Genomic DNA, 27,703 nt, shown 5'->3' on the forward strand with positions numbered 1-27,703 from the left:
GTTGTTGTGACGTTGTAATGAATTAATATACGTAAAGCACTCAGACCAGCACCCAGCACAAAGAGAAGGTTCACTGAGTGCTAGTTTGCAATCACCTCAGTAGTTAGTGGTTGGGTTTGGGGGTGAGGGTGTGAGGGAGTCCCCCACTGTCCACTGGCTGGGCAGCAGCGGTGAACTGGTCTGTAAGCCAGGGCCCCTCACAGGGTCTGATGTGCCCCTTCCTCTCCTGGAGAGCCTGTCCACAGAGCTCTGTTCCCAGTCACCACCTTACAACCCCGATGCTGTCTGGCTGGCCCTGGTGCCCCCTCCCTTTGGGGCTGTCGGGGGATGCTGTGGTGAGTGTGTCCTATCTGTGAGTCCCTCCGTCCTCAGTCTGAGACAGCTGCCTGGCTGGCCCGAGGCTGTCCACCCACTCCCCGGGACAGCCCATGTCCAATGGGGGTGCAAAGGCCCCGCCACCTCATGGCAATTCAGGACGACCTGAAGGAAGAGGCACGCCAGCTCCAGAGCTCCCCCAACCCCAGGTGGGGTCAGGCCAGGTGGAGACTGTGCAACCTTCTTCAGCTGCTTCCAACAGGCCACCTGTACGCAGGCCTCCAGCTCCTGGAAACCAGCCTACAGCAGTGGCCGCTTTTAAAAAGAACTCAGCACCGTCTGCCATGAGCCTGGGGGGAGCGGGGTGATGATTGCAAATGTTAAATGAAAAACATGACTTTAAATTAAAAACACTGAATCATACGTGGAGAAAGCTGACTCCTTTTTCAGCTGTTCCAATTACCTCAAGGAAGGGTCTCAGCAAGGTGTGCTGTGACACCAAAGCCAGTCTGACACCATTCATCTTCCTTTTGATCAAACCCAGCGCAGGTCTCAGGCTCAGAGACTCAGGTGGGCAAGAGTTTCTAGACGGAATGCTGTAACACAGCTTGGTTTCTATTGCATTTATTTTTAATAGCAAGAGACACTCATTTTCCACGTCCAATAATGATGCAAATTACCCTTTTAAATAAGTTTTTTTGACTCCCCACAAAGGCCTGAACATCCACCGTAGGCACATGAGGATTCTGAGGGTAGGCACTGCCCTCACAGATGTCCAGTTTGATGAGGCTACATGAGGAGGGTTCCGGGCAGCGCAGCAGAGGGTATGGAAAAGAGGCTGCCTCCTGGGCTCTAAAATCCCCACCTTCCTTCCTCCAGCCGTCCCCTGCATCTCTGAGCAAATTAGCCCAAGTAGGGACTCAGGAGCCGGAGACCCTCACTGGCCAGTGCGCTAAACCTGCTTACCACACCTCTGCGGCTCAGGCAGAGAAGTCGGGGGACACATGGGGCCTGGAGTTATCGGCAAGCTGGAAAATGCACCCTGAGGACCCCTCCCCCACTTCGTCTAAAGTATGGACTGTTCCACTTTCAGCTCAGATGTCATCATGTCACGGGCGTCCCCAACTATGCCACCACCTCCCAAAAGCCTTCCTTGGTGCCCCAGCTGGAATAACACCCATTGCTGACACTCATACAGCACCAGCTTGGAGCCAGGCCAGATCTCACTGCTTTACTCGAATTAACTCATTTCATCCTCATGACAGCACCATACAGCAGGTACTATCATTACTCCCATTTTACAGAGTTGGAGACTGAGGCCTGGAGAGGTGAAGTCACTTGCCCAAGGTCACTCAGCTTTTCAGTGATAGAACAGAGAATGGAACCTAAGCAGCCTGGCTCCAGAGAAATAGGGCCTCACTCCTTCCTCTGAACCCAAAGGGAAGACTGTCCCTCCCATTTTTTCTATTTTCCTATTCAAGATACTTGTCCTGGGGAATTCCCTGGCGGTCCAGTGGTTAGGACTCGGTGCTTTCACTGCTAGGGCCTGGGTTCAATCCTTGGTTGGGAAACTAAGATCCTGCCAGCCCCGCGGCTCGGGAAGAGAAAAAAAAACAAGATGTGTCCTTAACCAGTACTGCCACTAGCCCCTCTCACCACATGCACGGCTACCACCCTGGCCGATGGGCACCATCATCTCAGACGTGCAGTGACCTCTTCCTGGTCTCCCCGCTTCCCCAGCAGCAGCCCTTTAAATGCAAAGCAGATCACATCCCTGCCCTGCACCACGCCCTCCATTAGTGCCCATCTCACCCGTCTGCTCTCACATTCATCCTATTTCAAACGCTGAGGAATGGTGGCCACGTGAAGAGCTAATAGCCAACATTTAGTGAGCACTTACTGTGGGCCAGGAGCTGTTCGGAGCCCTCTCCTTCCTTGTATTAGCTCACTCGATCCTCAAGGACATCAAGGGTCAGGTCTAGTTTTTTACCCATTTTATAGGTGAGGACACTGAGGCACAGACAAGTTAAAACAACTTGCCAAGGATGACACAGCCCACGAGCAGCCCAGCTCTGCCATGCTAATCTCAGACCACACAGATGTGATTCCCTGGAGAAGGGAGTTAGTAACGATGACAATGACAATGAAAGTAAGCACCGACATGGACCCAGTGCTTGCTCCAGGCCAAGGTCTCTCATCTCAGCACCGCTGACACTTGAGGTCGGATAATCCTCTGCTGTGGGGACCTGCACATTATGGGCTATCTGGTGGCATCGCTGGCCTCCACGCACTAGAAGCCAGTAGCATGGCCCCCTCCCCAAGCTGTGGCAACCAAAAATGTCTCCAGATGTGGCCAAATGTCCCCTGGGGGCAAAATAACCCCCTGGTTGAGAACTGCTGCTCTCGGCTACACACTTTGTTGCTTTACCTCTTTGAGTCCTTCCATCAACCCAAGGAGGCACCATTATCCCTACTGCTCCATCTGAGGAGGACACTGAGGCTCAGAGAGGACTGGAATCTGGCCCAGGCCTCATGCCCGTGAGGCCAGTGCGGGTTTCCTCCCAGTGGGGAGGGTCCCACGCAGCACAGGTAGAGAAAAGCAGTTGCCTCCTGTGGGCTAGGCTGCCCTGCTTCCTCCAGCTGTCCCCTCACAATTCTAAGTGACTTGGGAAGAGAGTGGCTATTACAACAAGGATCAGTCTCCCTGTCCAGCAGTCCAAGGGGGCACCCAAGGGTCAGACACCCTCGGTGGCCAGTGGGTGGCCAGACTGGGACTCAAATGCAGGTGTGTCTGACCCCAGTCCACCCTCTTGGTCAGGCTGCAGCAGAGGGGCCCCGCCAGGCCAGGCCAGGAGGAGCCCCAGGACGCAGTCATTCAGCAAAGAGCTCTGAGGAAAAGGGGACCACACTCTACATAACATTAAAGGGAGGGAGAGCCAACTAAAAAGAGCCCCAGCCTGCTGGGTCCAACCCTCTGCCCATTGTTCCCGGGGTGGAGGCTGGACCCACCTGCCCACCTGCCTCTCCCCCTCCCAGATAGACCTGCAGACGAAGCTAGCCAAGGGTGGATGGAATGGGGAGCCGGGGGAGAAGCCCACTCCCCAAAAGCTGCAGGCTCTGGTAGGGGCTGGGGCATCGTACTCACGAATTTTAAGAAAACATTCCCAAGTTCATGCTGAGACTGAGGCTCCGGATGTAAACAAAACTCCAAGGCAGCCAGGAAATCCTTATGAACTTCCAGGATGTCTTCAATGTTTGAGAACAGGATCTGCGAGGGAAAAATGAGGCCCAAGGAGAACATTAATCGAGGCGTAGAGGAGACCAAAATGAAGCATAAAAAAAAAAAAAATACATAGGGACTTCCCTCGTGGTCCAGTGGTGAAGAATCCACCTTGCAATGCAGGGGACGTGGGTTTGATCCCTGGTCAGGGAACTAAGATCCCACATGCCGCAGGGCAACTAAGCCCATGTGCCACAGCTACTGAGCTCTCACACCTCTACTAGAGAGTCTGCGTGCCGCAAACTACAGAGCCCACGCGCTCTGGAACTCGCGTGCCACGGCTACAGAGCCCACCCGCCCAGCCTGCACGCCACAACTAGAGAGAAGTCCACGCACCACAACAAAAGATCCCGTATGCCTCAACAAAGATCCCACGTGCCGTAACCAGGACCGGACACAGCCAAAAATAAATTAAATAAATAATAAATCTTTAAAAAAAAATACATAATCCCCCAGTGCAGGCGAGGAGGGTGTAGGAAAACGGGCAGTCTCATATACGCTGGAGCTAACAGAAATCATGATACTAACAAAAATACTGCCAACGTTTACTAAACAGGATTAATGCCTAATCCTGTACCAGTAACTTTATATGCACTTATAGCATCTAATCCTCACTATAACTCCACGAGGCAAGAGCTATTATCATCCCCAATTCACAGAGGAAGAACGGACGCTCAGAGAAGAGGATTAACATTCCCAAGGTCCCGTGGGCCAGTGAAGCAGCGGAACTGAACTTCACACTCAGCCTGCAGAGGAATATATACCAAGACATCCATCACAATCTTCATCACGGCCAGACACACCTGGTATGTCCAACCATAGGACTGATTTCTTTTTTTATTGGAGTATAATTGCTTTCCAAGGTTGTGTTACTTTCTGCCGTACAGCGAAGTGAATCAGCCACATGCATACACGTAGGACTGGTTTTTAAAAACGACGAGGGTACTTCCAGGCACCTATTAAAATGACCTGATAGCAGAAAATACAATAGGGAAGGATGCTCCAAATGTGCCATTTAAACTCTCACAAACAATATATGAGTGCCTGCTTCCCCACAGGAACCTATAAAGTTTGAAATGCACAATCTGACCCATAACTGTACATTTCAGAATTTAACCTTTTGACCAGTCATTTCCAACCAGGGCTAGTTTTGCCTCCCAGGGGACATCTGCCAATGTTTGGGGACATTTTCAGTTGTCACAAACTGGGGAGAAGGATCCTACCGGCGTCTCATAGGTAGAGGCCAGCGATGCCACTACACGTCCTATAATACACAGGACAGCCCCCATGGCAAAGAATCGTCCAGCCCAACTTGTTCATTGCACCCAGGTTGAGCACTGGGTGGATGGCCAAGACCATATACTGCAGCCTTATGTGCACTAGTAAAAGATTAGACAAAAGCCAAATATCCATTAATGGGGACTCGTCAAACAGTTAAATAAAGGGGATTGGCTATATTTAAATACATGCCATATTCTGAAATACTTTGAGCCTGTGAAAAGAATCTGCAGGTCTGTAGAAATGGATCTGGAGCCCTGGAACGATCCTTGATATATACTGCGGGGGGAGGGGGGGAATCACGGTGCCACATGCGATTCCAATATGGCTCCATTTGTGTAAAATAACACACGCAAAGGCCACGCCTATGTTGGCAGAAGCAGAGACCCCCCTGGACAATAACACAAGCTGCTAACCGTCAGGGCCTCTAAGAAGAAGAACTAGGGGAGATTTTCACTGACTTAAGGCCCTTTGAACTGCATGAATTACTTTTTCTGTTTTGTTTTTTTTTTAAATAGGTGCATTTTTTCTTTTTAATTTGGCCACACGCTGTGGCTTGCAGAATCTCAGTTCCCCAACCAGGGATCAAACCCAGGCCCTGGCAGTGAAAGCGCCGATTCCTAACTACTGGACCACCAGGGAATTCCCTAAACAGGTGCATTTTAAATTTAATTTTGAAGAAGGCATTCACAGGGTTCAAAAATCAAAACAGGAAACTAAATATGGTACAGAGTCCCTCTCCCACCCAACCCCCCACTCACCACCCACAGCAGCTGGCAGCCAGGGGTCACCAGTGTCGCTAGGGCTATGGTTCCCTCTAGGGTTTCTCACCATTCATTCATTCAGCAAGTACTAACTGAGCCGCTACTGTGTGCCAGGCCCTGGGGACACAACAGGGAAAAACGACGTGCCTGCCTCCACGGAGGGGACATTCTACTGGAAGGGGACAGACAACCAACAAATAACTATAGCTTTCTAGGTGAAAAGAAGCACTAAAGACAAACATAAAACAGGAAGGGAGTCCCAGCGTGGAGCAGGAGGAAGAATCTGGACATTTAAACACGGAGGCCAAAAAGGTAAGGCCAGATGCTACCAAACTCTTAGAGGAAAACATAGGCAGAACGCTCTACGACATAAATCACAGCAAGATCCTTTTTGACCCACCTCCTAGAGAAATGGAAATAAAAACAAAAATAAACAAATGGGACCTAATGAAACTTAAAAGCTTCTGCACAGCAAAGGAAACCATAAACAAGACAAAAAGACATTTCTCCCTCAGAATGGAAGAAAATATTTGCAAACGAAGCAACTGACAAAGGATTAATCTCCAAAATATACAAGCAGCTCATGCAGCTCAATATCAAAAAAACAAACAACCCAATCCAAAAATGGGCAGAAGACCTAAATAGACATTTCTCCAAAGAAGATATACAGGTTGCCAACAAACACATGAAAGGATGCTCAACATCACTAATCATTAGAGAAATGCATATCAAAACCACAATGAGTTATCACCTCACACTGGTCAGATTGGCCATCATCAAAAAATCTACAAACAATAAATGCTGGAGAGGGTGTGGAGAAAAGGGAACCCTCTTGCACTGTTGGTGAGAATGCAAACTGATACAGCCACTATGGAGAACAGTATGGAGGTTCCTTAAAAAACTACAAATAGAACTACCATACGACCCAGCAATCCCACTACTGGGCATATACCCTGAGAAAACCATAATTCAAAAAGAGTCATGTACCACAATGTTCACTGCAGCTCTATTTACAATAGCCAGGACATGGAAGCAACCTAAGTGTCCATCAACAGATGAATGGATAAAGAAGATGTGGCACATACATACAATGGAATATTACTCAGACATAAAAAGAAATGAAACTGAGTTATTTGTAGTGAGGGGGATGGACCTAGAGTCTGTCATACAGAGTGAATGAAGTAGGTCAGAAAGAGAAAAACAAATACTGTATGCTAACACATATATGTGGAAAAAATGGTTCTGATGAACCTAGGGGTAGGACAGGAATAATGACGCAGACATAGAGAATGGACTTGAGGACACGGGGAGGGGAAGGGTAAGCTGGGACAAAGTGAGAGAGTAGCACTGCCATATCTACACTACCAAATGTAAAATAGATACCTAGTGGGAAGCAGCTACATAGCACAGGGAGATCAGCTCGGTGCTCTGTGACCACCTAGAGGGGTGGGATAGGGAGGGTGGGAGGGAGATGCAAGAGGGAGGGGATATGGGGTTATATGTACATGTATAGCTGATTCACTTTTTTATAAAGCAGAAACTAACACACCATTGTAAAGCAATTATACTCCAATAAAGATGTTATTAAAAATCAATCAATCAATCAATCAATTAACATGGAGGCCAGGGACAACCACTCTGAGAAGGTGACATTTGAGTCAAGGTCCCAAGGAATGAAGACCAACTCCATGGACCCTATGGAGGCACCAGTCTGCAGGGGGAGAGCCCTGAAAGTGAGCAGGGAAGGCCAAGGGGCAGGAGACCACTCGTCAAAGCTGCAGTCCCAGAAGGCCAGGGTACCTCTTCGTCCTCCTCAAACTCACCCTGAGGGACACTTGTCCCATGAAGTGGCTGGAAGAATCACCCACACTGTTGGGTTATTTTTCTCTCTCTTCTTCTGTCCAGCTCACATGGTTAAATCTGCTTATGTTAAAGACACATAGGATAGATCCTACTGTTATACTTACTTCAAGGAATGGCTACAGAATTTCAAAATAGATATCTGTCACCTGAGTGTATACCCCAAAGAAATTAGAGCCTGTGTCCCCCCAAAAGACATAGACAAGAACAGTCATCACAGCCAAAAACTGGAAATTGCACACATATCCATCCACGGGAGAATGAATGAGTCAACTGTGGCACAGTCATACTACAGAATACTACACAGCAATGAAAAAGAATGACTTCCAGCTACATACAACAACATGGGCAAATCTCAGAGACATAACAGTGAGCAAAAGATGCCGGGCATGACGAAAGAGCTCATTTTTATACATAGTTCAAGAACAGGCAAAGCTAATTAATGCCACTAGAAGTCAGTGGTTATCTTTGGGGTGGGGGCATGTACTGGGAGCGCACAGAGGAGCCTGCACTTAAGATTGTACCCTTTACTGTGTGTGAATTATACCTCATAAAAAAGGTAATTTTTTCAAACTGTAATAAATTATAAATTTTAATTATAATAGTTTTTAAGTTGTAATAAATAGTTTGTAATAAACAGACCTAATAAACAGTAGGTAGTCAGTAAGTATTTGCCCAAAGAATGAATGAAAAGCTTTGATCCCAGCCCTACCAGGGACCTGCCATGCACTGGCCCTGTGTAGGTCTCTTTACGTCTCTAAGCCTCAGCTTTCTTATCCAAAATACTGGACTCAGAATTGTCAATGTACAAGGTATCCTTATTAACCAGGACACACACATGGGGATGTCCTGCTTGATCAAGCCCTTTATATGCTGTACATGCTGGCACCTCTGACCCCGACCCTGCCCCGTCTCCCCTCTCTCTGAGGACCAGGACCCTGGAGCCCCAAGGACTGGAGGTGGCTTCCCAGAGAGTGAGGCCACGTTAGAAAGCCAGGCCTAGGGACCGCTGGGGCCTCCACCATGCACACAGAAGGTCTACTGACTTCCTTTCAAAACTCCCCAGAGCCACAGCCAAGACTTAGCCTGGACCCAATTACTTATCTGCCCAGCCTCGACACTCAACACCCAGTGCAGGGCAGGGGCCAGGGCTGCCAGGAGGGCAGATGGAGGTGCCAGGCTCCCAGGGGCACTCGGGAAGGGATTTTCCACTGGCTGTAAGCCAGGGTCCCTGGCATAAGGAGGCTGGAAGACAGGCTGGTTGCATTGAGCAAGGGGAAAGCCTCGAGGTGGGGAGTGGGGCCCTGAGGCTGAGTCCTCCTCACATCCCCCAAGCACTGTCTGCTTGCGGGACCCAGAGCCCTCCAGGGGCTGCAGGGAGCAAGCCACTGGGAGGCCAAAGGCAGCTGCCCGCAGGGTGGACCCGGGCACGCTCTGAGCATCACCCGGGAGGAACAGGCAGCTCCACACACAGCGGCAGGGACAGTCGGGAGAGGGGCCAGCCCCGGGTCCACACCTTGACGTTCTCCTCCGTCAGGCCCTTCTCCACCGAGTCCGCCGTGTTCTGCCGGATGCGATGCAGGAATGCCTGGAGGAGAGAAGTAGGGAGAGGTGAGCGTCCACGCCTCCAGTCCCCCGGAGGTAGCCCGAAAAAAGGGTTACCAGTTCAAACACCAACTAGGCCCTGGGAGGCACCACAATCCAGGGACGTGGGCAGGAAATAAGCAACAACCGACTCTGCCCTTCAGCCAACATGTGTTTATGGAGCATCTGCTCCACCAGGCTCTGCAGAGACCAACACAAACCCTGCACTCACCTGCTTCATCACCTGCAGGACCCTCTCAGACTACAATTCATTTTCCTTTTTTTCCTCTTGCTTAAAAACTTAACTTCTAAATAATAACCATCCACATGGCTCAAAAATCAAAAATATAAAAAGTCAAAACTATGAAAAGTCTCCCATACCACAGGCCCCATCCATCCAGTCCTTCCCATACCCCCTGGGAACCACAGCTCCTAGTGGCTTATGTATCATTCCAAATAAACATACACAGGTTGATCAAAGAGTACAAAGTTCCAGTTATTGGATGAATAAGTTCTAGGGATCTAATGTACAGCATAGTGATTATGGTTAGTTATACTCTATTATATACTTAAAGTTGCACTATGGTGGTAATCATTTAGCAATATATAAATGTACTAAAGCAAGCTGTACACCTTAAACTTACACAGTGTTACATGTCAATTGTATCTCGATAAAGCTGGGGAAAAAAACACAAATATATTTATGTATATACATATACACACACACACACACACACACACACACACACACACACATATATTCTTATTTTCCCCTTTTTACACACCAAGAGATAGCAGCATACACAGGATGCACTGCACCTGCTTCTTCCACTTAGAGATCCCTCCATATCATTACATGGGGAGCACCCTCATTCTCTTTTCATGGCTGCCCAGGATCCTACTGTGTGGACAGACCAGAGTCGTTCTGCCACGTTTTTCAAGGTCTTGGAACAGAGAAATCATTTCCCTCCTCTGTGATGTGACAGAACGATAAAGGCGGGGCCTGGCAGGGACTGTGGGGAACAGGCAAGCTCACATGCATCGAAGCGGGGTGGCTACTTGTCCCCGCCGAGTGCGGCCAGGTGGGAAGGCAGCAGGCCCAGTATCACCAGATGTTCCGGGTTTGGGTTTTTTTTTTTTTTCCCAAGAGAAACCAGAAATTAGGATTTTTTTTTAAAGCAAAGTCTCCCAGCTTTTAAATGGTGGCAAAAGAGCCATCTGTTTTTGTGAGGAACTAGGTTTTAGGGGTCAGGCATGAAAGTGGAGGGACCAGAGTGGAGGGGTGCAGCCCCTCCACTGATGAGCAACGACAGCGGCCTGGCACTGGTATGGGTGGGACAGAGCAGGCAGAGGACAACCACTGAGAGATCCCATGGACAGGCCGGGGAAACAGAACAGACATGGGGGTGGGGAGGAGGACATGGGAGCATCGGAGGGAGACTGAGGCCAGCCCCGCTGACAGCGAACTCTGCTGGGGGTGCCCCGACTCGAGGGCTTGTCCCCAGGTTGACCACATGGAGTCCCCTGCGAAAATGACTTCACGGTCCACTGGCCACGATGAGGCATGGTGGCCTGTCAGTCACCTTCCCTGCCATGGGTGTTTAGAGCAAAGGGGAGATCTCTGAGTTGGGGGAGGTGGAAGGGACAGCCCAGGAGGGAGGGAAGCAGGGGCAGGCCAACAGAGAGGAGGTTGCTGGATTCTTCCCCATCATGAGAAGGGACATCCATGGATGTTATGGGGAGCCGGCCACCTGCAGACTCTGCTTTCCTAGGAAGAGGTGCGCTGACACTCCACATGGCAGGTCACAGAGAGGAAAGTCAGGGACACACAGCAAAGTGGCCCTGCCTCTCTGTCCACACTCACCGCAGCGTGTTCTCGACCAGTCCCTGCAGCCCAAGTGTATATCCCCAGCCTGGACTTAGGTGGATTTCTGACAACTCGACAACTCCACCTGGATGTCCAAGAGGCATCTCAAATTAACACATCCAAAACCTAGTTCCTGAACTTCCCTCCAAACCCACACACCACCAAGCCCTTCCCAGCCTGAGGAATGGCACCTCTGCCTTCCAAGTGCTCCAGCCAAACCCCCACCCCATGTCGTCCTCGAACCCCCTCTTTCTCTGACACTCCATTTCCATCCATCAGCAAATGCTATCAGCTTCACCTTCAACATGTATTAAACACTGGACCACTTCTCCCCACCTCCTCAGCCACCCACCTGGTCTGAGTCACCAACACCTCCTGCCTGGACTAATGCAATCACCTCATCCCTATTCCTTTCTCCACACACACAGCCAGAGGGATCCTTTTAAATATGTAAATCAGATCCTATCAGTCCATGGCTTGAAACTCTCCATGGCTACTCAATACACTTAAAAAAAAATCCACATCTTTCCACAGCTACAGGTCCCCATGACCTGTACTAGTTAATCCCTTTGAACTCATCTTCCAGCATTCCACCCTCACCCCACACCTCAATAATCTTCAGCCACATCTTCAACCCCTCTATTCCTTCCACCTGCCAGGCACATCCCTACCTCAGGACCTTTGCACATGCTGTTCTTACCTGCAAGGATATTCTCTCCCAGCTCTGTCCTGAGACAGCTTTTTCTCATTCATCAGACCTTAGCTCAAATGTCACCTCCTCCAGTTTGCCCTCCTTGTCTTCATGCACTTATCACCTTCTCATCTTGCATTAAGAGCCCATTTGTCAGATAAAAAGACTAAGATTAAGCAGTCTACACCAGTGCCTAAGGGAAAGACCAAAATATGAAGGGAGCATGGCTGGAATGAAACATTTATCCCAATCCAACAACAGAGGCCAGGATTGGAGACTAATGATTTGGGTTTAAACTGCATTCCCCCTCCTTCGTGTGGTGTGACCTCAGGAAAGTGCATTAGCCTCTCTGAGTCTCAGTTTACTCTTGGCAAATACGTAGATCATAGTAATACTGTCGTCCTACCTTTCAGAATGTACTAGGATAAAGTGAATGGGAGCTCCATGAGGGCAGGGTCTGCTGCCCAGCTGTACCCCCAGGGTCTTGACTAGTGCCTGGAACACAGTAAACCCTCACATATCAAAGGAAGGATAAAATTTGCCTGACACAGTGCCCGACACATGGCAGGAACCTCAACTCGGGCTTCTTGGAAACCTGATGATCTTTCTCTTTAAAGGACAACGGGTAGAGGGGTCAGGAGACAGGAGTTCCTAGAGGATGTTTTAACAGGGCCTGTGATACTGCCGGGAAGTCCAGCCTCCAGCCTCCTCAGACAGGAGAGCGACAAAGGCAGCCTCACCCAGCACCACCAGGGAGAGCAGGAAGCGGGGAGCGCAGCTCGGCTGGCCTAGATCACAGCTTCCTGTCCCACTTTCTCCACAAGAGCACGGCCACCACTATTGTGCTGGGACAATGCGAGGCTCGGGCCACCCACAGAGGAGCCGCAAACAGGCTGGTGTGATGGGCATAATGGGCAGCTTGTGACCCGGAAAGAATGGGCAGGCAGGGGCTCTGGGCCCAGCCCCCGTGCTGCCCACGGCACGACTGGCTTTTCCAGGCGGCGCCAATGCCCTCTGTGCAGGCAGGATGATGAAAAGGACCCTCCAGGGTGACTCCGTGTCCAAACCTTGACAGCTTTGAAACACTCGGCCAAAAGCAGTTCTCATCTTGGAAACCTCCCTTAGAGACAAGCCCGTTCTCAGGGTTTCCAGGGCTGCCTGAAACTCTCCTCCGGCCTTGGAATCTTTGCCCATGCCGTGTCCATGCCGCACCCCTGCCTGGGCTGCTTCCCTGCATCTGGCCAAGTCCGCCTCTTCTCTTTATGATGATGATGAAACACGTCAAGGAGCCAAAAAAGGACAGAGGAAAATTTAACAAACACCCACAAACGCATCGCTACCCAGTTTCAGCAAATCTTATTAGCATCATGTCAAATTTGCTTTAAACTATTTTCAAAAAGAAATTCATCAAGTCTGGAGGAGGTGCAGACAGGGAAGGGCCACGAGGAAGCCCTCAGGGCGGGGGCTGGAAACATTCTACTTCTTGATCTGAGTGGCGGTTACACAGGCAAATGCATATGCAAAGCCTAATCAGTGTGCACCTGAGATCCGTGCACTTTACCCAGGTACCTTGTAAATATTAAACCTCAGTGGAGACACAGGAAGAAAGGCGGCACTACAGAGAGAGGTGAGCTACCTGTGCACCTGCCCACCCTGCAAGGCACCCACTGCCCTGGATATGTGGTCCTCACGCCCACACATGCCTTCGCCCGCTTACCAGGCACGTGTGAACTGACGAGCAATGAAGAACACCGTTCTGCGTGCTTACGACATTTTTATAAATGACGTCCTTTCAGCAACTTCCTTTTCTCACTCAACATCACATCTTCCACCTTTACCCACATCAATACGTGCACTTGGCAATGCCTGCCGCCCAAACCCCACCCACCTCCATTGGTTCTTAGCCCTGGGGTGCGCCCCAGCACCACTTCAGCCACCAGCACCCGCGTCTCTTCGCGTGAGGACCCTCTCTCACATGCAGAGCAGGCTGCAAAGACAGACGAGGACTGAGGCACGTGAGGGCCTGCTCCCCCGAGGGCCCCAGGGGCCCGCACTGGTCACCTGCTTGATGACACACCTTTCTCAGCTGCCCTCCCTTCCCTGCCTCACTCCCCGACTCTGCTATTGGTGCTTCCTGGGGCGAACTCCCAAAGAAGCTGCTCGCCCTGGAATCAGTCCCAGGATCTGTTTCCGGGGAGCCTCACGCTAAGACCTCAAGTTGTCCATTTCATTGCTGAGCCGATGGAAGGAACCACTATCAGGCTGCAGACGTTTAAGTTGTTTCAAATGTTCTCTCTATAAACGATGCTATGATGAAGAGGCCCACTGGGGCTCAGGTGCTCAAGATCCTCTAGGCGCACCTACATCTCCTGAGCACAGGTGTGCAAGCTCCTCCAAGTGCACACCTAGGTATGGAATGGTTGGCCGTAGATTAGAGACATGTTCAACTTGACTAGTTAATGACAAACGACTCTCCAACGTGAATGTACCAACCTACACTCCGACCAGCTGCTGACGAGAGTTCGCACCATTCCATACCCAGAACGAGACCCACATGCTCTCATTCGTTCATGCGACAAACATTTGCTGAGACCAGCGAAGTCCCGACATGAGTTCATTGCAACCCCCATGATCAGCTTTCAGGGTAGCTATTTTGGTCCCATTCTATAGATTAGAAAAACTGAGGCTCGTAAGTGAAGTAACCTAACAGAAGTCACGCAGCCAGAAACCAAGAGAGCCGAATCTGAGACCAGGACTGTCTGGTTCCTGCTTGCTGCTTGGGAGGAGGGGACCAGAGAGGCTGCTCATAGAGCTCCTAACCCAAGTGCCTTCACGGTCCCCAGAGCTCTGAGCTGAACAGGAAGACACAGCATAATTGATTAGTGATGTCTGCCACGGCCATGGGAAGGAGAAGAGTAGCAGAGTTGTGCATTTGCCATGTCCAGCGAGCTCCAACTTGACTGAGAAACCCAGAGGGTGAGAGACACAGGTCTGAGTTCAAACAAAAAGTTGGTGATAAGCCACAGTTCAGAACCAGGTCTCCTGACGCCAGGCCAGCCTTGTCCCTACCCCCCTTTGCCTTAGAGCAGTGGTCCTTGACCAGGGGGGCTGATTTTATCCCCCAGAAGAGATGTGACAATGTCTGAAGACATTTTTAGTTGTCACAATTGGGGATGTGGGTGCTGCTGGCGTCTCAAGGGCAGAGGACAAGGATACTGCTAAATATCCTACAATGCCCAGGACGGCCTCCACGAAGATATATCTGGCCCCAAACGTCAATAGTGCCAATGCAGAGAAACCCCTGCCTTAGAAGTGGCTCTTACTAAAACCTAGGAAACAATCCACTCCCTTCTATAGCCGACAAGATCCTGTAAGATAAGGGCCCTTCCCACCCCACTCGGGCTTACTCTTTCAGGTGCAGCCGTGCTGGCTCCTTTTTGTTTCCTGAGCACACTGACCCTGTCCTCCCGCCCAGGCCTTTGCCGTTGCAGCTCTCTGCCTATAAAGCCACCGCTGCAAGATGTTCAACTGGCAGGGGAGCCCCCTCGTCAAGGATGTCTCCCTCTCGGACTCCGTATAAAGGAGGGTCTCGCCTCACTCCTCACAGCCATCTGAACCCTGTTACCCTTCACAGAATTCATCACTGTTGGCAGTGCTCTTAACAACTAAGTTTTGTATATATCTGATTGTTCGGTAACATCTTCCCCAGAGAGTGTCCACCCTCTCACAGTGGAAGACGGTTTCGTTCACTGCTGTCCCCTTGCATCCAGAACACTGTCTGACACATAGTAGGTGCTCAAGAAACATGTGGAGGAAAGGTGGGAGAGAGGGAGAAAAACTGAGGAAGGAGCCCCAGAATAGGATCCAGAAGTAACAGGTACAGAATTGAAAAGTATATTAATAATAATAACAGATTTTTTAGCAATTATTATCATACCTTACACCTTTGGACCTTATTATGTGACAGGTGCTACTCTAAGTGTTTTACTCCTCAAACAATCCTAGGAGGTAGGTACTATTATTACTGTGTCCATTTTACAGAGGAGGGAACTGAAGCCCAGTGTAGTGAAGAGATTACCCAAAGCCACACAGCTAGTAGGTAGCAGAGCTGGGCCTCAAACCCAGGCAGTCTGGCCTGAGGATGAGTCTCCAATCCATTTCCAACACGCATCCGCAGTAAGTAACTGTACCCAACAAACCACATAAGCACAAGACAGGTAGCAGCTGCCCTTTGGGGTGCCCCTGGGGAGGCTCCATCTGTCTGGAACCTGTAGCCACAGCCTTGGGAGGATAATTCTCTCCCTGGAGATAAAAAGGAGGGAAAGAGGCCTCGAAGGTACTCTCTGAGACGGATGCCAGCAACCTGATCGCTGAGAGGAGAGGGCCCGCCTGCCCCCAAGGACACCCCCGCCTCGGCTGGGGTGACCTCATCAGACATATGGCGAAACCTGAGAGGGCCAGGGGAATGGCTAGAAGTAGGGGAGGTGGGGGCAGGGCAGCCCCCAGACCATAACAAGGACAGAGGAAAGGGGGTGCCCTGAAGACCCCAAACCCCTATGTGATCTGGGTGGCCCAGGGTCCAGGGAAGCAGAGTGTCATAGCACAGCCTTGAATCGAAGTAATAATAATAAAGTAACAATAACAACAGCAGAAGGGGCTTTTTGAGAGCCCGCACTAAGCAGCCACACACAGGCCGGAGTTCGGGAAGACCCCCAAATGCGCAGCGACTCCTACAAAGCCCAAGTGCTATGCTCCGTCCACTTAAGTTCTGAGCATTTATCCTACAGGAAAAACTAAATCTCACGTGTGGCATCAAGATTTAACTTTAGGGCTTCCCTGGTGGCGCAGTGGTTGGGGGTCCGCCTGCCGATTCAGGGGACGTGGGTTCGTGCCCCGGTCCGGGAAGATCCCACATGCCGCGGAGCGGCTGCGCCCGTGAGCCATGGCCGCTGAGCCTGCGAGTCCGGAGCCTGTGCTCCGCGGTGGGAGAGGCCACAACAGTGAGGGGCCCGCGTACCGCAAAAAAAACAAAAAAACAAAAAAAGATTTAACTTTAGTATCTGATTTAAAATTCTAATACTTGGGGTTGAGTTATGGTCCATCTTGACAAAAGGACATCGTGCTAAAAATGGTTTGCAGAAATCCATATAATGATACAAAAAAAGACTGTTAATGTATCTCTAGGGGGGAAAAAGCCAAGTTACAGAAGAGCACATAAAATATAGTCTCATTTTTGGTTAAATAAATTATTTCTACGTAAGCATAGAAAAAAGAAGTATGGAATGAAATACCCTAAACTGTGTGAGAGTATGGCCAAGATTACTAGCTGTTGCCCAATATCTGGTCTCTCCTTTTCCAGATTTTAGAATAAAGACTGTATTTCCCAGCTTCCCTTGCAACTAGGTGTGGTCCCATTACTTAGTTTGGGCTAGGGAGGTATAAGTGGATGCATTACATACGACACCATGGAAGTATCCTTGGAGATGATGGGAGGCACGGGCAGGGATTCTCTCTTGCTATTCCTCCTTCCTGCTGCTTGGATAGCAAATGTGATGCCTGGAGGTCAGGCAGCTATCTTATACCATGAAGTAAAAGCCAGGGGTTGAAGAAGATGGAGCAGCAATACAGAAGGAGCTTATGTCCCTAATGACAGTGGAGCCAACATATCTATCCTGGGCAGCCTATAATTCAGTAAGAAAGAAAATTCCACATCATTTAAGGCACTGTTGTTTGGGTTTTATCACTAGCCACAGAACCTAACTCTGAGGGTGGAATTAGAAGTAATTTCAATTTTCTCCTTTCTTCATTTCTGTTTTTTTCCAAATTTCTACTTTCAAATCAAAAGTCATTTTGTAACATAAATGTATGGTTTCCTTTTTAAATTTTGGACGGGAGAGGTTACTACACGTACCAGGCTCTCGCCCCAATCATCACTTCTTCAGCACCAGGAAGACTGGTCTGCATTTTCCTCCTGGAGGGCACGTGTCCCCGGGTGGAAAGGGGAGTGCCCACCGGCAGATACGAAACCAGACACACGTGAGATGAGAAGGCTGTCCTTCCGCAGTGGGGCCTCTGAGCTGCCCACCCCTCGTTCTCCGTGTTGACTCTGGAAACCACCAGGCTCCCCAGGAAGGGGCCCATACTGGCCGAGCCCCCCAGGAGCTGGCCTTGGGCAGAACATAAGAGCTTCCCCCACCCGCAGCCACTACCACCACCCAGGTAGAGATTAAAAACCTCTCCACTCCATTCTCCGCAAGCACCCCCTTTCGTCAGGCCTATGCCAGGCGCACAGAGCCACTGGCCCAAAACTTGCTTTCCCAAGAGACCCAAATTTCAGATTTGAGACGTCATCCCCAAGGAAGGTTACCTACTCACTCACAGTCCAACCTAAGAGGATTGAGAGAAAATAACGTTTGTTACAACTTCAGACTTCCTCCTGTACCTCGCATCTCACATAGCACGTTACGTATCGAGAGATCATGATATTTTATAGTAATAGCAAAAATACGCTGCCTTGTATTGTGTCTTCAACAGACTTCCATTTCAGCACTAAAAATGAGCTACAATTGAGGCCTCCCGACCGTTCTGTGAACATCCCAGGCACCGTCCTTACCGTCCCACCTCAGGGCCTTTGCATGTGCTGTTCCCTTTTTCTGGAAGACTCTCTTCAGAAATCTGCAGGGCCCCTTGCTCACTTCCAAGAGGCCTTCTCCCACCAACCGCTTTAAAGCAGAAGCCCACCCTCCCCCCTCCCCCTCTTATCCTTCTCTATCCCCGCTACAGCACTGGCCTCCACCTACACGGATCTACATCTCTGCTTGTTGCTGCATGTCCCCTGCAACATCAGCTCCAGCAGAGCAGTGGCTCGTTCATACGGCATCCACCTCGCAGGCCTGACCAATGCCTGGCACAGAGTAGGTGCTCAGTAAAAAGGGCTTCAGCGGGCGACTGGTGACCAGCCTGCCTATCCGTGGTAACAATCCCATGAGGTATGTTGTGAGTAGCCCCTTTTTTAGGAAAAAGGAAACCAGGACATGAATCACCAATGGGGCTCTGAAGCCCGACAGTCAAGCTTTGTGCCTGGAGCCCCACCCTGCCAGGTGTTGAAGTAAGGATTAAATGCCACACTGCAGGTCAACAATCCATTGCCTAGGGTCTCTCCCCACCCCACGCAGGGACCCCCAATCAGGCTCGGTGCCAGGGTCACAGGAGGTGCCCAGTGAACAGATGAGCACGGAAGGGGTGGGCACTTTTAATTCCATGTCGCCCCTGAACAAGAAGAGGCCCCTTCCCGCCAGCCTCTGGCCACAGGCGGTACCGTTCCTTGGACCTACAAAAACACTGGGGCCCTTTAAAAATACGGGTGTTGGCCCCAAATACAGAAAGAAAACTCTGCTGTCAAAATTATTAAATCTTCATTTAAACGCCTGCAAAGCATAACCTGCGTCCGCGCATCAAGTACCAATCAGTTCCCCTCATAGCTGCACATACGGGGAGCACGGGCAGGTCTTAGTAGCTTTACCATGACGGGAGCCCTGGGCTGGCTCGCCAGGAGCAGACCCCGAGACAAAGGTCTGAGACAAGTAGTTGATCTGGGAGGTGACGTTGGCAAACGCAGGCAGGGGAGGGGAGAAGTGGGCCCAGGAAGAGAGGGCAGCCAATTTAGGGTATGAGATCAAGCAAGTGGCCAGGGTGGACCATGGGGGCTCAATCCCTTTGAGGCCCCCTGACAGCCAGAGTAGTCACCTCTGAGTGATCCGCGGGGTGGGGCGAGAGGGGGCCGAGGGAGCTGGGGCATTTATACACCCATCCTGTTGGTCACTGGATGGAGGGCAGGAGGCAGGGCACTTCCAGTCTGCCCTGTAAGTGTGGAAGCAGCTCGGTTGGCCAGATAAAGCCGCCAGGCGGAGGACTGCAGGTACTGGCAGGGGGAAGTCCAGCTAGAGTGCCCTGAGTGGCTGGGGAGCCAAAAGGAGCCTCCAGAAGAAAGAGTGTTTAGGGCCGCCGAGAGTCGGGGAGCGGCTGTGTCTGCTCCAAGGCACAAGGCCAGCCTCTGAAAAACGAAGGCTGCACCAGCTGGTTATTGTGACAGAGGGCCTCCCAGGTCAAAGTGATGTCCTCCTGGTCTGCACTAGGATGACCCTCCTGGTTGTGAAATACTTTGGTGACTGGCAACATCTCTCAGCGTGTGGGGACTGAGGTCAGGAGGTAGCTGAGAAGCCGTAGGCAAGCCCAGTCAGACCTGGAGGGGACTTCGCACAGCGGCTGTGTCACAGGGCATCGGCACATACCCGCCACGAGGCCACAGCATCCCAAGGTCTCCTCCAGCTCTGAGAAACTCTCCCTTCTCGAATGACAGAAGGGTCCTGCATCTCTTAAGGAAGCAGTATATATGAGAAGGGCTGAGCTTCAGAGGTTGGAACCGGCCACCTGGTTCAGATACCGCCTTTGTCACCTACCGCTGTGTGACTGAGACTAGACCACCTCTCTGGGCCCCATCTATGAAATGGATGGGGATACTAAAGTTACTGACACCACAGGCTACCATGAGGCTAAAATGAAATACTACAGGCAAAGCGCTCAAACACCAGCTCTGCCAGCGACAGGCTGTGTGACCTTGAACACCTCACTTAACCTCTCTCTGCCTCAGTTTCCACCTCTGTAAAATGAGTACACAGGACTCCAATGAGGATTACAGACCCTAACACACAGCAGGCACTTTGAAAGGTGCCTGATACACACACAGTAAGTGCTCCATCAAGTATCAGCTGCTATAACCTCCATAGCCCCATCTCGAGCTGATAGGGAGACAGACATGAACACACTGTGTTTCTTAAGGAAGCTTCTGGAATTGGAGCAACCCCATTTATAGACCTCCCACTATGCGCCAGAGACTTTTCCATTTATCCTACATTACGTTGACTTGTTATTTGTCTTTTTCACCCCAAAAACAGTCCTATTATCAATGGCTTCCCCGGCTCCGGGGTGAGATGAGGGGGAGACTTTACAGACTGTATTGCACCACCACATCGGCCTGGCACCACGCAAAGCCGTCCGCTGCTGCCACGGCACCTCGCCACCCTGCTCCATCCGCCTGCCAACCGCGTGACCTCAGAGTCACTGAACTTCTTCCTCGGAGCCTATTTCTTCATCCAAGGAAAAGAGGCAGTTGCTGAGGCGTAAGCAAGATGATGCAGGTAAAAACTAACTACAAAGACTTCCTGGAAGAAGTGGCACAGAAGCGGGGCAGGGAGAGGTGAGCTAGACTACGCAAGGAAACAGGAACTTGCTTATAATTGTATTCTCGGGGGAGAAGGCTGTCACCAAGGACCACCCACGCCAACAAGCATGACCTGGGGCGTACTGTGTGCCAAACATGGAGCTGGGCTCTGGAGACACAGACATGACCTTGCCACGGGGGGATCGATTACTCCTGCGCTCACCTGTTTACTCAACGCTCACTGCACACCTACTGTGTGCCAGGCACTGTTAGGAGCCAACGACACATCGGTAAATGAACAAATCAGACCAAATCTGCCCTCATGGAGCAGTGGCAAGACTGACCATAAATAGGTTTTAAAATTAAATGGCAGGTGGGGATGAGCGCTATGAAGAAAAATAAAGCAAGATGAGGCAACAGAGAGGGATCAGGCGAGGGAGGTATTTCACAGAGATGTTCAAGGAAAGCCTCTCTGAGGAGCTAGCATTTGAGCAGATACTCGGGGACTGAGGTGAAGAAGCAGCTCTGCAGGCATCCGAGGGAAGGGCATTCCAGGTAGAGGGAACAGTCAGAGCAAAGTCCCTCAGGCACATTCAATCCATCTAAGAGCAGCCTAACTAAGATATCTGTCCCTCCTCCTGGCCTGTTTTCTTCACAACACCAGTCACTGTGGGCATTATGTGTGTCCACTTACCTGTCTATTGTCCCTCTAGCCCACCAGAATATGGGTTCCAGAAAGGCAATGATGTTTTTGTCTATGTCACTTTTGTATCCCCAGAGTCTGGGATTGGGCCCAGCACACAGAATACCCTTGACAAATACATGTTTAATTGACTAATCAACTAATCATCTGGAAGAGACTCCCGCTACACACCACACAGCTTCTAGGCCCTGAAAAAAGGTACCCACGAGCTCTGGAGCCCCACCCCATTCCCCACCACGGAGGAAGTTAAAGCAAAAACTGAGTTGCTACAACCTGTTGTGAACAGGTCTGATGCAATAGAAGGGGGAGGGGGGCCATAGAAGGGAAGCCAACACTCTTCCCCACACAGATCCCACCCCAGGGGCTGGGGCTTGGCCTGCAATCTCCCTGAATTCCCCCATGACCCGTCATTCCTTCAGCAACGATACACCCAGTGCCTCCAACATGCTACCAAGCTATAATTTACTCTCATGGGTCTCAAACTGGTGGCCCACAGGCATGTTTAGTTTGACCAGCAATGTGCTTTGAGGAAATTCAGACCTAAGTCTGAATATCAGATTTCCCATTAAAATCTCAGCTTCTCTTGAAAAAGCTGACCACAGGTCTCAAAAGCCCACAGAGCCACAGCTGGCTGTAGGAGAGTGGCAGCTACCAAATTTACCCAGGGCAGGTGCTGCTGCTTTTCCACTACCCAACCTCTTGCTACAGTCATCTTCCTACCCGGCCCTGTGGGCATTTGAATGTGAGACCCCGATCCTAGACCTGGCAAATGTGACGCCTACCAATTCTCCCCATACCGGTACCCAGAGCAGACATCACTGATGGAGCACAGATCTCTTTCCTGCTGAGTCTTCTCTACACTGTTGAGAATCTCTCTCCCCTCGCTGTTATCACCCACACCCATAACATGATCTGAGATCCTGCCTATTCTAACCTCAACTTCTCCCCCTTCTCCTTTGGGCCCCTCAGCTTTTTTCCCTGAAGAATGGGCTCATCATTGTGGGATTAGAGCAGGGTATCTCAACCCTGGAACCACTGATATCTGAGCAGATAATTCTCTGCTGTGTGGGCTGTCCTGTGTATTATAGGATATTTAGCAGCATCCCTGGCCTCTACCCTCTAGAAACTAGTAGCAAACCCCACCCTCAGTTGTGACAACCAGAAATGTCTCCAAACATTGCCCAATATCTCCTGTGGGGACAAAGGGGGAATCTCCCCCAGTCAAGAACCACTGTATTACATCATAGTTAAGAAAATGTCTCTAGAGCCAAGCCAATCCTGGCTCTGTCATTTACTGGCTGTGTGACCCTGGGCAGCCTCTGTCTCAGTTTCTTTCTCTGCAAAATGCAGATACAAAAACGGTACCTGACTGCTAATGAGTATGGAGTTTCTTTTGCGGCTGATGAAAATGTCCTTAAATTAGATGGGCAGCTGATGGTCGCACAAGTCTGTGAATATACTAAGAACCACTGAATTACACACTTTAAGTGGGTAAATTATATGGTGCGTGAATTCTATCTCAGTAAGCTGTTACACACACACACACACACACACACACACACACACTCACACACACGGTATTTACCTCACAGGGGTATTGTGAGAATTTGATGATTTAGGATAAAGTACCTTAGTAAGCGCAAAATGAGTCTTAGCCCATAGTATCAACATCAGCCCACACCGAGCAGGGGATGCAGATGGGCGGGCAGCTTCGAGGAAAAGCCCGCAACGACTGAGACAGTGGTGTCTGGGAACGGGCTCCACTTTGGGTGGTATTTCCCGCCGGAATGTCCCAGACAAAGCAAACCAAGTCACTCGGGGGCCCCAGGATGCAGGGTGGGGCGGCTGGGCGTCCTGGGGTCCCTGTGCCTGTCTGTGGCAGGACAATGGGTGGAATGTGGTCTCCTCTCCACGGAGCTGACACTTGACATCTGAAGACAATGACTTTCAAGAGGTTTTGTTTTTTCCTCGGCCGGGCTTTTTTTTCCATTTCCCTAAACAATTGTTCCTGGGGCTGGTGGGAGAGCGGTCCCCCCCCCCCCGGGGCTTGTGAAGAATTGTCTTTGGAGAGTCAGGAAACAATGCACAAAAGTGAGAGAATGTAAAAATAGTGGCACTCAGCGACTGGCTGGGGAGGGGTCTCAGCGTGGAGGTTTCCTCCGGTTTATTTTTCCCAGCGCCTGCTCAGGCCCCAGGGAAGGAATTCAGGCGCTCGAAGAGGCTGCTGACAGCCGTGCCAGTCTCAAGAGCACTGACATTTGCTGCTCAGATGGTTTGGGGTCATAAATTTAGGGAGTGTCAGCTCTGCTCCCACTGCTTCCCACACACTGCCTTATCCCAGACAAGCTCACCCCCGTTTTTCAGAAAAGGAGACCGAGGTTCTCAGTGGATGAAGCACCAGCCCCAGAGCACACAGCTAAGTGGACAGAGCTGGGATCTGACCTCTGGGCCACCAGAGTCCGAACACTGGCCTTCTGCTGCATCTGCTGACCTAGTCTTGTGCTCTTAGCTTCCCTGACTGACTGCCCACCCACATCCCACTTGTGATGGGGCCACTTTGTTGAAGTCCTCTCCCTTCTAGCTCCACAAGGGCCGTCACCTTTGTCCCCATGGTCCAGCACAGCCTCTGGCCTTCCAGGTCCAGGAGATAAAGAGAGGGAGATGCTGCAAGGGGAGCCTGAGGACACCAGGGGGCAGAGAGGCCCCTGCTGCCCTTGACCACCAAGGTCGGCTGAATAAGGATCCCCCCGAAGATGTTCACATCGTAATCCCCAAACCTATGGATATGTGACCTTACATGGCAAAAGGGACCTTGCAGATGTGATCTGGGTAATGATCTTGAGATGGGGAAATTATGGCAGATTACCCAACTGGGCGCTTAGAGGACATAGGGTCCTTAAAAGAGAAAGAAGGAAGCCAGAGAGTGAGTGTCAGGTGATACAGCGTGAGGAAGACCTGCTATCCCTGGCTGTGAAGATGGATGGGGGCCTGGAGCCCAGGAATGCGGGCAGCCTCTAGCAACTGAAAAGGCAAGTAAATGAATGCTCCCCTAGAGCCTCCAGAGGGAACACGGCCCTGTCAGCAACTTAATTTTAGCCCTGTAAGTCCCATTGCAGACATGTGACCTCCAGAAATCTAAGATCATAAATCTGTGTTGCTTTAAGTCACCAGTTTGGTAGCAATTTGCTACAGCAGCAAAGGGAAACTGATACAACCACCCACCTGGAGACACATACAGGAAAGAAAACAAAACCTCCATCACATCTCCATCAATAGCCTGACACAACCCTAATACTCCACTGTTAATTATTACGAATCCATAACAGATACTATTACGTAGTACAGCTACACAGTTCATACATTTCTATTTAGTCTTATAATAAGTAAGCTGTGAAATATCTTCTTTCCCTACCACTGATGGTCTCTATTAACAAATATTCATTGAGGACCGGTGGTCTGAGAACAAAAATTATCATCATGATTATAATAATATCAACTGTCCTTAACTACCCAGCTCTGTTCAGCTCCTGAATTCAGAACGCAAGAAGCCATTTAGTAAGATCAGATGTGGGAAGCCTCAGGACGCCGAGTTAGCTGAACTATAGGATGCTCACGTTTCCGGTGGAGTAGGACACAAGAACCAGCAGCACCATGAATTAAGTGCTTACTGTATGCCAACGCCAAGAGTCTATGAGGAGGTGACTGCTGTAGCCCTGTTCACAGACAAGGAAATGGGATCTCAGGTCATTTGCTCAAGGTCATGCAGGGAGGAAAGGACGGAGCCAGTACTGAGCCCAGGCCCATGGAGCTCCAGAGTCAAGAGTCTTTCCCGTGGGACTAGATGGCCTCTTGGGTTCAAAAGGGAGCAGAATTTAGTTGGGGGTGGGGGAGTGGTGTGGCCTGGTGGGATGACCAGGAGTCGGGAGGCCTAGGTCAGTTAGGCATCCCTGGCTGGAGTGACCCTAGGCAAGTGACAAGGGGGATCTTTACAAAATGCAAATGTGGTCCCCCATTGCCCTGCCACACTTACCAATGGCTCCCCACTGCTCTGAGGATAACAACCAAAAAGGCCATGCAGGACCCCACCTGGCCACCACCGCCAAGCCTTTAGGCTCTTCAGGCTGTTCCAAAAAGACACCAAGCTTGCTCCTGCCCCTGGGCCTTTGCACACGCGGTTCCCTCCAACCACACGCTCACTGCCCTCCCTTTACCCAGCTAACATCGATTCACCTTCCCTGCCCTCCCAACCAGGTCAAAGCCCACGTACAGGCTCCAGCAGCTCCTTAAAGCCTTCCTAGAGCCCTCGTAGCTCTAACAACCTACGAGACTATTCAATTCATGCCTGTCTTCCTCACCAGAACTCCTAGAGGCCTTGCTTAGTCACAGCTTTATTCCTGTTTCATTCACTCTGTTTTAGTCATAGCTACAGCCCCAGCACTTAGTGCCTGGCACTCAATACATTTCTGATGAATCAATGGGTGATAATGAATGATGAATGAATGAATGAAACATCTCTTTCTCTGGGGCTCTGTTTCCTCATCTATAAAACATGAAGAGTAATAGTGCCAACCACAATGGTCACCAGGAGGATTATAAGAAATGATGCACGCTAGCTAGGTGACCTGGGGAGACTGACTCCTCTCTGGGCCTCAGCTTCCCCTTCCGCACAATGGGGACCACACAGTGCCCACTGCTCAGGACCCTCTGACTTGGTTTCCAAATGCGACCCTGCCATGGACTCACTGTGTGACCCTGGGGAAGCCGTTCCCATATTCCATCCTCTATTCCCTCTTCTGTGAAATGGGGATAGCAGGGGTTGGATGAGAAGCTCCCTAAGGATCCCCCAGATCTGGAACTGGGGGTCAGACCCACACACTTTAATCACCCCACACCCTGCCAGTAAAACAAGCCCCACCGCAGACCGACAGGTCCGATAGGTCACCAGAGATTTTTCCAAGTGAGTCTTTCGACAGCTCCTTTCCTGGGGGACTCAACCACCACCCAGCGACCCCGAGAGGGAGGGGAGAGGAGGGGAGGGGGAGGCTCTGGTTCAAGACCCCCACCTACCAGCGGGAGAAGGTGCATAAGTGCTAACTTCGGCTTCCTCGTCTGTAAACAGAGATTCAAACACCTACCTCAGGAGATGAAAGAGTAATGAACCTGAACTTCAGCATCGTGCCGGAGTAAGGCCTCGTGAAATGCCAGCACTTACATCCCCATCACTGATGTTATTTTTATCTGTCAGTGCGTGATGACAGAAGAAACCCCACCCCCAACACACAGACCACAATGTATTTTCCTCAGATCTCCCCAAAACTGGGTGTCTCACTCCACTCCAAACATACTGGCTAATCTGCCTTTTCCTATGACACGCCAGGCTTATTCCCACCTCAGGGCCTTTGCACGTGCTGTTCTCTCAGTCTGGAAGGCTCCTCCTCCAGGTTATTACAGCACAGGACACTCTCTGCCACCACACCTTGCTTTAATTCTCTATAAGGCAGTTATCACAATCTACATGTTATTTTATACACTGACGAGTGGTCCTTCCCTCCATGGAACGCCAGCTCCACGAGGGCTGGGATTTCTGTGTGTCTGGTTCACTACTGTCTCCACGGCACTTAGACTGGTACAAGGCAGATATAAGAGGCTGAAAAAATATTTAAGAGAAGAAAGGAAGGGAAGTTACGTAAGCCCCTGAGCCTTCGTTTCTACAGGATAAATAAGAGCCTCTTTCTCTTAGGTTTCTTTGGAGGATTAAAGGAAACATTACGTATAACATAAAGTGCTTTTAGCTCGGGGAAGAGAACACAATAAAAACTCAGGTTTTAAAAAATCACAGCGCGTCCGGAGCCTGTGCTCCGCAACGGGAGAGGCCACAACAGTGACAGGCCCGCATACCGAAAAAAAAAAAAAAAAAAAAAAAAAAAATCACAGATGTCCATCAACAGGCGAATGGATCACAAATTGTAGTGCATTCACACAGCGGAATACAACTCCGCAATCAAAAGAAAAACTGCTGACACACAAGACGACATGGGTGTGTCCTAAAAACACTGCCCGAGTCAAAGAAGCCAGACACAGAAGGGTGCATCCTGTGGGATTGCACTTCTACAAAAGCCAACAAACTGGCAAAATGCATCT

General features: G+C 50.4%; 1 protein-coding gene across 1 annotated transcript in view; it reads right to left on the reverse strand.

The window, feature by feature from the left end:
- The window catches only part of PREX1 (phosphatidylinositol-3,4,5-trisphosphate dependent Rac exchange factor 1), a 195,515-nt gene that overhangs the window by 104,533 nt on the left and 63,279 nt on the right, over positions 1-27,703 (reverse strand). Inside the window, exons 2-3 of the mRNA XM_065893635.1 lie at positions 9,014-9,085; positions 3,461-3,583 (exon numbers count right to left, since the gene is read on the reverse strand). Coding sequence (XP_065749707.1) covers positions 3,461-3,583; positions 9,014-9,085 — 195 coding nt within the window. The remainder of the gene's footprint in view (positions 1-3,460; positions 3,584-9,013; positions 9,086-27,703) is intronic.

The sequence above is a fragment of the Phocoena phocoena genome, chromosome 15 (genome assembly GCF_963924675.1).
Source record: "Phocoena phocoena chromosome 15, mPhoPho1.1, whole genome shotgun sequence".
Lineage (NCBI taxonomy): Eukaryota > Metazoa > Chordata > Mammalia > Artiodactyla > Phocoenidae > Phocoena > Phocoena phocoena.